At 35.1% G+C, this 14589-nt stretch overlaps 1 protein-coding gene across 6 annotated transcripts in view; it reads left to right on the forward strand.

Moving 5' to 3' along the window:
- Positions 1-14589, forward strand: part of VPS13B (vacuolar protein sorting 13 homolog B) — a 438036-nt gene that overhangs the window by 138126 nt on the left and 285321 nt on the right. For all 6 annotated transcript variants that reach the window (XM_048287162.1, XM_048287160.1, XM_048287161.1 and 3 more), the window contains 2 exons: positions 4224-4358; positions 5185-5358. In XM_048287162.1, the coding sequence (XP_048143119.1) occupies positions 4224-4358; positions 5185-5358 (309 nt within the window). The remainder of the gene's footprint in view (positions 1-4223; positions 4359-5184; positions 5359-14589) is intronic.

The raw sequence follows: 14589 nt of genomic DNA on the forward strand, positions 1-14589 counted from the left end.
CACAGTGGCCCTTTAGGCTTGGAATTGAAGTGAGTTAGTGTGTGTGAGGTGTCAATTGTCAAGGTATAGTAGATTTTTAGTTAGAAAACCTTTCTGCCTACTTTTGGGTTTTACTGTATGGAAAAAACAGCCTTTTAAGTCTTTGGTGATGTGATGTATTCTATGTGTCTGAATCAAGTGAAACAGGCTATGCTTGATCTCCAAGTATACACATGGCTACGTACTGGGAAGGAAACACTTGACTTTTACTGCAAATCATTCTACAATGGGCAAGATGTTTCCAGGAAAAAAAATCAGACATCTAGAAAATTTGTCTGGAAGGAGCCATAAGTTATATTTGATGGAGACCAGCATATGTATCTCTTTCTCCATAAAGTCTTTGATTCCCCTGTTCCTGGTGAAAATAATAAATTAACTGAAGAAAAATTGATTTGTACTAAAAAAAAGGTGTTGCCCTAATTTGACTCCACTGGGCAACAAAGTCAAGTAAATCAGAGTGCTGCTTCTGCAAGTGTGATTCCAGAAGAATGAGTACAGCACAAGTTCTACTCTCGTCTTGCACCTTGGAAATAAGCCTTTCTCCTACTTCATTTGCAGGATGTTGAATTTGCATAATGTTTGCTGTTGGCAATGATAGATTTGCTTTTCCTAGTTTCTGTTAAATTTCATGCTCAATGTCTTAATTAAAATGTTGTGGTTTGTTTGTCTCCGTACAAAATTTGAGTTAGTACATGGAGGCATGGAGCATTTCTTATCTAGGAGTTTGAACATTTTCATGCTCAATCAATCCCTTAAAACACTACTTTAAAAAAGTTCATAAACACTGAGGGGAGGGAAGGAAGCTGTAGTCTTTGTTTGCTTAAACATTTGTTTGCTGAAATAGGTATTTAAGGAGTATTTTAGTTATGTGAACAACCGTTGAGACTTCAATTTTATGATGATATTGTCATAATGAAAGAAATAAGGGAGACTCTTTAGGAGGAACTAAAGTTACAGGGATGGAAACTACAGATAGAGGCGTATGAAGGAAACAAGGCTTCTTTCTTCTCTGTAGAGCAGCATGCCAGTTTGACAAGTTTATGAGAGATGGTTTATAATTTCCAAAAATTTTCAGAGACTGAAGAAAATGGCCTCCTATTTTAAACCAATTCATTAGAAATGGTTCACTAAAAGTCTCTAAACTTTCTGTGCCTTGAAAAAGATTTGTAACTTGGCGAGGGCAATCACCTTATGTTTAGGTGATTTTTGTCTTTGTAATGAAAGTCTAGTTAGACATTCCAAGTTTCTTACTGTATTCTCTGTACAGGATTTCAGTAATTAATAAATAGGTTTTCTGAGTATCCATCAGACCAGAGCTGTGAAACCCAAGTGGAATTTCTGGCAACTTCTCCTTGATTACTGTGCTGTGGTTATCAGGTGTTGAAGCTGAAAGCAGTTTGCCGTTTGACATCAAAGCAACATAGGAAAGGAACAGTCTGAGTATGCTGTGTTTTTCCAATAGTTTTCTATTTTCTTTTCAAATAGTTGAAAACAATGGACAAAGTGTTTACTATCCCTAGAACAGAAAAAAAATAGCGTATTACTGCTACCAGTTGCTTCTTCATATGCATGGAAATAAAATTGTTAATTATATATGATCGTGAATATTAGGGGTTTGTGGGTTTCTTTAAGGCCAAGCCATTAAGCTGTGCTGGCTTCCCATCATGATCCTTAACTGCTGGCTGGGTGAAAAAGCGGTTCATTGTCTCATTTGAGCAATGCTTTGCTGACTGTCATGAATACAGTAACCGGTCAGTTAGGGCAAATACACCCATGTTTTCATGAAGGTTGTAGAAAATAAATGTCTTGGATAATGTTGTCATATCTTGCTGAAATTCAGTAAGTCCAGAACTTACTTGTTGGGGGACTAGGAGTAAACAGAAACAAATAGGGAGCACAATCACACTAAACTTGGTTCCTTTTTTTCAAGTAGGATACTAAACTAAAATGTAAATTATGCATGTAAGTAACATGGAAAGTTTTAGTCTCAATGCAAAGAAGTTGTTCAGAGTATCCAGTTGTCATCTAAAAGTGAACTCCATTATGGAAATTATTTAGTTTTAAAAGTACTTAGTCTTCCATAGTGAAGTGAGAGAAATGTATTGGAATGTATTGGACATCACACCTTGTATTTTGATTCTTAGAAGTGTTGCTGAAAAATGAAAACAGCAAGAAGCAACCAGTTTTAAGATGGCTTAAAAGACGGGGATCAAATTGTGACCTCAATTTGATTTGCTTTAACTGTAATAGTGGCTGCTACTAACCGTACTTGATAATCTTTGTTTTGGAATTGGCAAAAACTTTTTTTTTTTTCATTTGAATACAATGGCCTCTATTTTGTACAGATTTATAGAACTATGAGGAGGCAGAAATGCCTACGGATACCCTAGTTTCTTTTGATGCATTTGTGCATTGTGTCAGATACCATGCCTTAGATCAAAGGATATTTTCAGCTTTAAAAGAGTCTTACCATGGACAAAAATGGGTATGAGGGTTTATTAACAAGACAAACTGGTAGTTGGTCTTTCAGACTGAGAACTGATGGGGTGTTGTAATGGAAGGCACACAAATTAGTTTCAGTGAGCATTCTTTGAGCCTGAAGCCTTCCTGAGTCACAAATTAGGAAAAGTCTCGACATACCTCAGACAGAAGACAGGTTAAATTCTGATGAGAAATTATACCTGTAGTGTGAAGCCTACTTTCAGATGGCAGTCTGCTTTACCAAGTGCTGTGTGTGCCTTCATGTGTTGCTTCTTTTATTCTATCTTGGAAAGTACTTTTTATTCAAAAATTATTTTAATGTCTTACCAGAAAAAAAACCTTGAATATATATAAAGAAGACTGCTTGCTAAATGATTTTATATGCACTACAAAATACTCTTCAATCTTTAGGAACTGGAATAGGCACAGTGAACTAAGCATAATTACTAAGTTTAATCTGAAATCTTCTGTTTTCTATAATTTTTTTAGGATTTTTTTCCTTACTAGTTAAGATATATCAAAGGTTGTTCTTTGGGTTAAGTCTTTTGAGAGATTTTGCAAAAAACCTAATTAATTAGTTCTGTAGATAATATACTAAATTTCTTTAATGTGTGTAATAATCTTGAAATATGTATAAAAATGCTTTTTTACCTGATATTCCACAATACTTTCCTTGCATAATTATGGATTTTGGAACAAATTCTATGTTACATACACGAGGAAATGGTTTCATAATTATACTAATGTTTGCATAATTAACAAGCTGCTTGCCAATTTTAACTGACAAATTCCAAGTTGCTTCTGCATGAGGGGAAAAAAGAACCATAAAAAAGGCAACTTCTGTTAGTTTTTCCTTTCATACTTCTTACAGGTGTTGAAACTATTTATTTCTAATTTGCAAGTGAATTTATGTGTTTTTTTTTCCTGATAGGCAGTGCTCTACAGAATTGGAGGGCTGGCTTCCTCCACCTATGCTCTGGGGCTGTTTTAGGGGGCTGCCCTCAAGCTCTGCCAACATATCTCACTCTTGGCTTGTATGATCCCCTGCTGCTTCTGCCGCAGTTCTAGGCAGCTCTTCAGAAGTGACTGCCAATAGCACTGACTTCTTCCAAGTGGTGCAGTAGTTTTCTGGTGCTCACAAATGGGGGCTGAGGAAAGACCACCAAAACTTATTTCCACTTGTGACCCAAGGCAAGATTTGAACTCCAGTTTCCGCTGAAAAATGGCAAGTGTGCCATTGGCCTTCTGTACTGCTCAGCTGCGTGGATTTAATGTTTCACATAGCTACTGAGTAAAATGTTGTCGTCTAAACAAAAGCTGAAAACACTTAATCATTTTAAGATCCTGGAATTAAATGGTCATAATAAAAACATGAAGGAGGATAGTTGACGTGGCACTTATAAAGTGAAAACAAAAGTGTATCTATGTGTGTATATGCATATTTATTATTTCAATTTCTAAGTGGTCTTGTGTGTTTTCCTCACAGTATCTATATATATATTTAATGCATAACTGTTTGTATTTAAAAATCTTATAAGCAGCATTCTTTCACTTTCATTTAAAAACTGTGAATCACAACAAAAATGCTGTAAGAACATCTAAGGTAGATAATTAAAATATAATTAAGTTTAAATGCCTTGGTGAAGGAATATAAAAATATTTAAATTCAACAGGCTAGTACATTTGCAGTTTTCTTTTATTAGGTGTGAAATCTAAGAATCCCCTGCCAACTCTTGAGGGCTCAATCCAGAATGTTGAATTGAAGTACTGCGGCACATCATTGGTCAAATGTGCCTCTGGGACCGTGGGATCAATAAAAATTTGTGCCAAAGCCCCAGGTATGTGCAGCTGGACCATGTAAAACTTTATTGCCTGTATAGGAGAATTGGCCTTGCTTTTTACAAGGGGAGTTACTGAAACAAGAATTTACTCGTTGTTCCTATGAATCAGAGAGGGGTTTTTGTATTCTGTTTTGGGGTTTTTTTGTTATTATTAAGTATGTCATGATGATCCAGTCTTGCCTCAGTATAGTCAAATTTTACACTGAATTAGAAAAAATAGATTTTTTTTTTTCTGCTGAGACAAGTATTAATCTAGACACATTCAAGAAATAGGAGAAATACAGAATACTTTCACCTAGCTTTATCCTTAGCATAATTTTGATGTGTTCTCTTGATTGTTTAATGCCTCATTTTCCATTAATGCTACAAGTATGTATTTTGCTTGTGAAGTTTTTGAGGACTCCATGATGGTTTTTTTACTTCTTTAAAACAATTTTTCTTGAGGAGCATGTGGGAACTTACCAATGTCTATGATGTCTTTATGTATAAAAGCAGCTAATGTCAAGAACATTAAAAATTAAGTGTCTGTAAATTGAGTTCATGGTGATGTTTAAATAGATTATTTTATAAAATTGGGAAGGAAATTACTATTTTAAAGATAATCAATTACTTCATTTGAAATCATCCTGGATGTCAAGGCATTTACAGGATAAACATTAGGTAGGCTGTTCAACAGTTTATATGATGCTGCTTTTCTATTTCCTCTTTTAATTCTGTGTTCACAATGTTAATTAATAGGTGTTCTCTTTGGACTAGTGAATGTTTGTCTTGAAAATTTATCTTGTTACACTAAAAGCTGTAAGGAGTCTAATCTTTATCCTAGGTGATGGTGGAAAAGAGAAGCTGATTCCTTTAATTCAAGGCCCTTCTGACACCAGAGACTTACACAGCAGTAAATGGCTCAATGAGAGTAGAAAGCCAGAATCTCTCTTAGCTCCAGATTTGGTAGCCTTTACAATCCAAATTCCACAGTATATGGACTACTGCCATAATTCTGGTAAGTACAAAACTCTTGTTAAGCTGGTATCACATTACATTTTTCCTATCCCATGTAATTTTCAAAAGAGGGGCTTGATATAAAATGTGCCAAATGTCAAAGTATCTTTTACACACACTGCACACATTATAACTAGCTCTCTGTGAGACAAAAAAACTAAAAGCTGCATTTTGATGTATGTCGTCTTCAGTAAGGAATGCTTCGTTAACTTAGGTTGCCTTTTAAAATAATTACATGTAACTTTTGTAAACTAGGCAGGGGGAAGGATGAGGCAGGATCCATGTTGAAAATATTAGGTCTATTCTTTCTTCCTGGTACTGGGTTGGGCTTATACAGAAGCTGACATACTGAATTCTAAAGGGTTCATATAAATTTGCATGATAATTTATTATTAAGAATTTGGTTAGCATAAAATTCGTTAACAGTTAAAAATACTGCAGGGCACACATCCGAACTCATCAAATTTGGTGGCCTTAAAAGAGAAGTTAATAATTTGTGAGAGTTGTTTGGCTAAATTTAAGGGTGTTGTTGACTTTGTGAGTATAAATACTTTTACCTGACATTCTTATGGTTTCTATGGTCTTGAAACAAAACACTGGTCTGTTTTAAGCAACACTGACAATTTTGAAATGTGTCTAGTTTAAAATAACTCATGTAGTTTGTGAAATACACGTGGAACTAGGTTTTGCTGTCAGCGTGCTGCTTCTTAAAAACCATGCTTTCATGTTTTTCAAAGCTTATTCTATTGGCATGCTAGGCATAGAATGAAATGGGGGGAAAAACCAATCCAAAAATATCTAGGTTAAGGAAAGCAAAAGAATTAGCTGACCCCAGTATTATGAAACACAGAAATAACTTGAACGCTTCAAGTGTGGTTTTTTTCTCTGTTTTTTTTCCTGTGAAATGATTCTTGAATGTCATTAGTCTGAAAAGTAACAGTGAATTTATTACTGTCAGTGCAATTTTTATGTGCATATGTAAGCAACATTTGATTCTTATGTGGAGTAAATATTTGTAAGCACTGTGCACTCCAGCAGTTGTTAGGTTATTTTTTCAGTAATTGTACTTCTATGTTTCTTGGAGAGCATCATGTTGGAAATGTTTATAGCAGTGTTTTTATAACAATTATCTTCAGTTCCTGGCTCCTAAAGCATTGCCAAAAAGCAGTTCATGATTCAACAATATCTGAATTACTCAGATCCATTTTTAAACAGAAGCTAAAATCTGTTGCACCTGTTGACTCACTTAAATAACTTTAAAAGTTCATAACAACAGTATTTATTACTATGATTAATTGTTGCATTTTTTGAGGATTTTTTGGGTTTAATTTTCTGACTTTAATCTTAGGCTGTTAGTTATATTTTAAAGGATCTGTACTACAGAATTAGTGTTTTTGTTACAGGTTGTAAGGTTCTCATGCATTTTTGCTTATCATTATAGATAGTCCAGTTAGATGGCTGAAAGTCCTTGATGGGTTGTGACAGGAAGTGCTTACGAGAATTAAGGCACTGACAAATGAAGTGCTGGCCAGACTCACAGGCAGGGACTTTGAGAAGCAAAATATTTTTTTATAATAGACAATCGTCTGTGGTACGTGTTTCGTAGATGAAGGAACATGCATTAAAAATGTTAAGATCTTAGAGTTGAAAATGTACTGGACACTTCACCTACCCCCTCAGTGTCTCAGGAAAGTTGTAGTGATTCTGTGGACTCAATGGCATTCTCTAACCTGCATGTTCAGGCTCTAGCTCTGCTCCCCTAGATCTGTGAGGTGGCACCTGTGAGGAGTGACAAGTGAGAGGAAAAAGCTGACTGATTTGCTAAAGCTTTGGTCTCAGTCAACAGGAAGAATGGCATACTGCAAATGATTTTATTTTTTTTTAACATAAACTAAACCAGAAGTAACTAATGTTTCAATTGTCTCAGGTTCTATACAAAGGATCAGCAAAACAAAAGCCTTTGCTTTCAAATACTTGCTGAAGAAACTGGGGCAATTTAATACAGGAGATATGGCTATCATTTTCATTATGACTGTGAAAATTACATGTAGGGAAAACATGAAATGCTTTGAGAGCATAAAAATGCATTTGCTGTCAGTTGCAGTCACTTCTGGGAGTTTAAAAAGCTATACTGGATGCTTTCATGGAAAAATCTCATCCTTTGGTAATAAGAGGGCTTTTTAAAGCTGTACTACTAAAGGTGATTGTGCAGTACTGAAGTTGTGCTGTTTGTGAAATTTTTCCTAATAATGTTGTATATAATTATCTGGAATAGGAATTTGGACTAATTAATTCATTAAAGTGAATGGAAAATAACTCGGTCAAAAATCAAAGCAGCTGTTTGGTTATAAAATGCTAAGGAGGAGGTTGTGCAAATGGCATGAGCTGCTTGAATAAATGAGGGCATATTTACCTGGAGAACAGGTAGGGGACTGTTCCTCCTCCTCTCCTTGTTGCATCAGCGACTGTCTACTGTCTTGTAGCACTTGACTCATATAATCCAGGGTGATCAGGACAGTTGTGCAACTTCCTTCTATGGCTTGTCTGTATGTGGCCCTGTAAAGTTTGAGGATGTATTTACAATCTGAGGGATAAAGCATTTGACACTAGTATGTTCCTTTTTGCTATTTCCCTTGTGCTGTTCAGAGGAAGAGGAAAAAGGATATAGTTCTAGTAGTACCATACTGCATTGAGTACAACCATCAAAGGAAAAAGCTCTAAACTGTACTTTCAAAAAGGGCAGCATTTAAAGCATGTGATGTGTAGCATGTACATTGTAATAACAAGTATAAAACAAGTGCATATACTGATGATTACCTGTCAGGAGTGTTTTACTGTCTGATGCATAAAGTGTCATTATTACAGTGGAAAACCTATGGCAAAGGAAGTATTTAGAGACAAAGAATGTAAATATGATTTTGTTTAGTCCTTAAATACAAGTCTGAATGCTGTGATTTTAATTTTGGGTACTTCTGTTTTATGAAAAACTGCCCCAGGTATCTCTATGCATAGTTGTAAAAACCAGCGAATATGCTCCTCAGTCTTCAAACTGCAGCTTATAAAATAAATACAAGAGAGGAGATTATTCCATTACCCCAGGGCTTGGGGAGGTCTTCTTACTCTTTCTCTGAAATAACCCTAGCTTTATTAACCCTGGGAGCAAGCTGCAGACCTTGTTTGTTTCACCTGGCCTTAGAGAGAAGAGGGAGATTTCAAAATGAATGCTGGTGTTAGTGGTTAATTATGAACAGCTGTTGAATAGATGAGGTGAGCTGATTACGCTCTATTTGGTTTGCCATGTTGAATAATTGGGAGTGCGTGCACAGCCAGTGTATGGACAGCTTTATTACAAATAAATCAAGAGGAACAAAAATAAAAAATACAATTAATAAAGTTTTCTCTGAGATCAGCTTAAATAGTCAATAATGCAGCAGTGAAATAAGGGAGTAAACAAAAGTGCTTGTATTCATATCAGGCTCATATGTGTTAAATTTATACACCCAGTGGAGCAAGCAAGAGTGGGAAAGCTTCTCTAATTTGTCGAAGCTGCATAAAGGCTGAAGAGCAAACATTCAGCCTTATAAAAGTTGGTATTTCTTGTTTAAGTGATATGTTTCTCAAACTTCCAAAACTTCAGAATTTTTTTTCTTCTGTCGGTATTTTGATTTAGATAAGATCACTCCATTCACCCCCTTCCCATGCCAAAGGGAAAAAATAACTAAAGAAATAATATCTTCAAGTATGAAAAAATTGCCATAGAAGTTGTACCAGCAGGAACATAAACTTTTTTTTTTGTAAACCATCTGATTTTTATCTGTTAGAACTTACTAGAAAGGAGGTGAGAGATTATAGGTATGTTTGGTTTTAAGCATACACACCTACATATGCCCCCCAACTTTCCCTTTTTTACAGTTAAAAAAGCATTTCATTTACATAGTTCTAAATTTAATTTTGACTGCTTGCACTAGGGATATTAGTCTGAATTTTGAAGCTGGACCAATGACATTTTTTAAGTTCTCATCTAATTTAACTGATAAGTCCTTGTGGTAGTAAGTAAATAAGTAAAAAATTTCTAGTAAAGAGAATTCATACTCTAATTCGAAGTATTTTGGAAAGATTTAACACAATGAATGAATAAAAATGCTTAGTATATTGGAGTAATTAAAGACAATTCACATTTGTGGTTTGGACATAAATGTGTAAAAATTATACCCATCTATCTTATTGCATTTCCTTTTCTCTCCCTGAGGATTTCACTATGTACTTTATCTGTAATTGTTGCCAGTTTTCTATCAAGTTCCCACTGGGCTTCTGGTGCAAAAAATCTTATCCTCTCGATGACAGAGCTTGCCTGAATGATTTCATGCTCTTAGCATTTTTGTTCACGGGAATTAGGGGGAGAATGTAACTGCAGCTGAACATAGCATCTATTTTTGTAATTTTGAAGTTTAGACTCTGTTATTGGAACTAAATGAAGAGATGCAGGTGTTCTCCAGTTCAAGTCCTTTGGGATTTTTTGATGGTAGATGCTTGAAAAGAAAATGCATGTGTTTCCAGAGTCAAACAGCAGCTGTGGACAAGGATTTATGTTTTTCTCAGAACTTTGGGATTTCAAAATGCTACATTTAATCACATGCACAGAAAGGAGAGCAAATGTTAAAGATGTTACATATAAAACTAGGAGACTGATCTTTTTACCATACCAACTAGTTGTGGGAATAGAGGAACAAAGTGATCTTTAATCTTAATATGCACAATTTCAAAAGGATTATGATAGTTGCCAGGACTCTGGTCTTTTGAGAGCTGTGCTGAGGCAGTGCACAGCATTTATATCTTCTTAATTGCTTTTAAAATCTGGTTTATTCTTATATTTTTTTGTTGGAAAAATATGAAAGTTAATAGTATGAGTTACTGAAAACACAGTATTCATGTATGCTTATTTTGGAGGGTGGATTTAAATTCGATAAGTATACATTTTTAGAAAAAAATTTTTGGCAACGTCCTGTAGTTTTCAAAATTTGATTTAAAATAGCAGTTCAACTCCCTGAACTGCAAGGCTATATTTGGAAGTTTTCCTTCTGACAGAATGTGTGGGCAAAAGTATTTTGTGGTAATGCAGTTTCTCCCTCCCTTTCTCTCTGGTGATTTTGCAATTAGTTGACTGTAGCAAACAAGATGTCTGACATCTTAACTTTAGCTGAAATTCAGGCAAGGGCAGCAGATGGTGGTGCTGCTGAGCAATTCAGGAAGGGAGAATGGTGTGGGGGAGAGCAGGTTGGTAACAGTGGTAAGTGCTAAGTTAATTACTACCAAGGAAGAGAAAGTAAAAGCCTCTTTTAACATTCACCAGTTTGTGTGTGCTCCATTCTCTGCCGTTATCCTCACAACCTGAGTATGTTGTACACTACAGCCGTGTTAAATAGCAAATATTTTTCCAGAGTTGAATCACCACTGCATCATCTACTTTCTTACAAAGATCCAGCATATAGTACTTATTGTAAGAGAGGAGTATACTTGTCCTCAAGTGCAGTCTGTTCCTCTGCTGGCTGCAATTGTAGATTTCATGTTCATAGGAGTAGCAGCAGGGAGGGATGTATTATACTATGCTAACTAGATTAAGACTACTTACAGTGAGTTGCATAAATCTGGCAACTGCCAGTAGGTTCTGGTTATAGAAAGGTAATTGCACAATGCAGGAGTAAGACAGCTTGTTCAACTTTCCCTCAAGTAATTCTGCAAATCCTCTTGGGCAAGAGGTGTTTTCATCTCTCTGCTTATGTTGCGGTCAGTTTCTCTCAATATGCCATAAATCCTTCAACTGTACATGTGTTCTAGAATTCTGAGATTGTGACTAAATAGGATTTTGAGTTTTGTAAAATCTTACTTTAAAAATTGATACTTAAAGAAAAAAATAAACCTATGCAGTCATGTGAGTTCTTAGGAAGTTAGCCTCTGTAGTCAAGTTCCCTGAAAATATCTCTGCTTTTCTTTCAATTCAGACTGACTTTGAGATGTACTGTTCAGCTGCACTGTGGAAGTCAAGTCATATCTTTAGTCAAAGAAGCACTTTTGGCTTTTTAAGTTTTTTGGGTTTGTTTTTGTTTTTTTTTTCCTTAATAGAGTCACTTAAGATTAAGAATTTGGTAATAGGGCAGAATAAGAACAAAGCACAGTGAAGATGGGGACTCAACTCCAAATGCCAGGAGCCTTAGACATTACACTGGGGAATCTGTTGACTGAGGGAACTGGAAATCCTGCATCTCATCTGGATTTATAACTTTTTCTGTAAAAACTCATTGTCTGACTTTCTCTTTTCTTTTAATGCAGGATGTGTTCTGCCTGTAGATAACGTAGTTGAGCTTGTAGTTCTTGGGATGGTTTGGTCTCTTGAGTGGTGGGTAGTACGAGGTATGCAGTCTTTAAAGTACACAAAGGAGATCTCTCCACCTTCTCTTTAAACAGCTCATAACCTAGAAAATTCTGTAAAAGTAACTAAAAAAAAAAGCTTTTTCTTTTTTAAACTTTTAACTCATTAAATGTGTAGAAGTTAGGGAATGGCAGATATGAGATTATTACTGATACCTTTATTTTGTGTGTGTGCATGTGTGTTCCATTGGATTTCTGTTCACTTTACAATCTGGCAGTATCAAAGTGTTCCATATGGCCACCAGAGTCATATTTAACACTTCTGTTATTGAAAAAAAAATCTGCATGTGGGTTCAAATGATAATTTCTATTTTCATAACAGTAGAGGCTGATGTATCTGTGCTTCCTTTATTTATGAAAATACATTTACCTTTTTAACTTATGGCATCTGGAAAAGCATTATTCAGCAAGGTGACTGGATTCTTATTGTTGGTTTGGAGTGTTTTGAAAATGTGACAGGTAAAGGCTCTCAGCAATTGCTGACACATAGCTTTGGACATTGAAATCTGTTCTTAATTGAGAAAATATATGTTGGCCAGCATATTGGGATAGTTCCCTCCCATTTTGAAAAAATGCCATGGGATCTTTAACTTCCATTTGGATGCTTCCCAGACATGGGCATAAGGGACTGTAACTGTTTATTTTCAAGTAGTGTTTAAACTATTTCCAGGTTTTATAATTGAATTATATTGCTCTCACTGCCTCATTAGTGATGTAAATGATTCATACAAGATAGCTACTTTTTTTGTAATGAAATGCTAAATAGATATGACTGAAAATCAGTAGACTCTTGCTAGTAAATTGTAAATGCATTTTGACTAGGTCAACTTCTGTTTTTTTAAAATTTTAGTAACAAGCAATTCAATAACATCATAGCACATTTGATAAAAAACAGTGCTAAATGAAGTATCTTATTTTTAATGCAGAGATTATATATATATAAATATATATTTGTTCCTAATCTAAATATTTTTCAGTAATTTTCATGGTTCAGCTCTGTAGCAGGTTAAAAAAAGGCTACATTTCACTCCCAACATTCCAGTGTTCTTGTTATAATACAAATGTACTAATAGTCTCATTTTTATGATTTAGGATGCAATCAGAGTGAATATTCAACCACATTGTCCCTTTCTACCCAAACATTACTGTTCAGAAGTTTCAACAGAAATTCCTTCCTATGATGGTACAAATAGTCAGTTGTGGTCAACAATTAAAGCTGGGCCATTACCAAGGGACTGAACAGCTAATTTTATGTAGAAAGCAGCAGTTCACAGTCAAGATTAGACAAAGCAGGTTAGAATTTTAACAGTATTTTATTTTTTTAAATTCAACTAGATAACCCCTGTGATGACTCCCAATTTAGGACAGACTCCTATATCTGACCAAACTGAAATAATTTTGAACAGACAGATGATCTTTAAGGTGTCGAACTTTGGAAACATTTAAATTAGTTCTATTTTTTTCATGTGCTGTGAAGCTTCTCAAAGTCAATCTCTATTACCAGAATCTCTATGTTACCAGAAATCTGCAAACTGTATAAAAATTAATACTACAGGAACTATTATTCACTTGTAACCTTTAGACCATTTAATCACTCCTGTGCTGTATGAGCTGATTTCATTTTACCTGGGCACTCAAATAGAACTAATATGTTCAAGATACATAATATGTACTTGGGTAAGTTGACAGAAGTAGTTAAAATTGATACTAGGAAAACAGTGCACTGTATAACTTTTCAGTTCTAGTTAACAGCAAAAATTAGGTTACCTATATAATGTGAGTCTTTAATGTTGAGTATCTCTGTATGACAGATTTTAAATACAGCAAATTCAAACGTAAATGTGATATATTTGAGGTTATCCTGACATTCTCAGTATCACGTGGAATGCTAAATCTATTTGAGAAATGCAGCGATAGGATTAGAGTGGATATATAGTTTAGTTAAATAGCCAGATATTTTTAATTCTTAATTTTAATCTGATTTACACTCTTCAGTAGTGGAAAAGGCATTTTGAAAAGGAAAAACACCCATTTGTTTTTCAGAAGTCATATATGAAAGAGAAGATTCTAGGTGTTGCAGCCAGTTCAGTTAAGACAAACATATGCTGGAGCAAAGTAATTTGCTGACCTGACTCTTGAGTTTCTATCCAAACACATTTCTGCTGCTAATTGTTGATACTGAGTTCCACTTGCAGCACAGCATATTAGTGCATGCTCTGGCTTCCTGAGTGTTTTCCTAATTTCTGATGTATTTTCAAGGTGAAGTAGATGGATCTGGAAAAAAATGTGATTTTTTTCCCCCAGGAGATGTGGAAAACTGTGTATTTGTAGAATAGCAAATAATTTAGGGATTCTACTTCATGAACTTACGAGAACATTTCATGGTTATGCAATGAATGGGTACTCTGACAATGTGAATGGAAGGGATGGGGAGTTCCAAACATTTCAGCTATTACAGTAAGAGTTTGCCTGCATCTACCAACTCTTACATTTTTAGCCTGGGTTCACCATCTGTCACTGTAGAGCTTCTGGGGCTGCTCGTCTGGGATTTGTGCCAAGCTGAAGAAATATCTTTGGCTATGCTGCTTCATGTCCAGATATCTTGCAAAAATAGACCACTGCCTTTGGGAAGGTGGACATAACCAGAGTTTGAGCCATGGCTTTTTGACTTTTAGTGTTTATAACTGTCATGCCAGTGGAAAAAAGACCATGTTCTAATAATATGATGCAAACAATAAATGAAAATAAAGTTTAATCACATATCTAACATTAATATTCAAATTAATAATCTGAATAAATGTCTGTC

This window comes from Corvus hawaiiensis, chromosome 26 (assembly GCF_020740725.1).
Source record: "Corvus hawaiiensis isolate bCorHaw1 chromosome 26, bCorHaw1.pri.cur, whole genome shotgun sequence".
Lineage (NCBI taxonomy): Eukaryota > Metazoa > Chordata > Aves > Passeriformes > Corvidae > Corvus > Corvus hawaiiensis.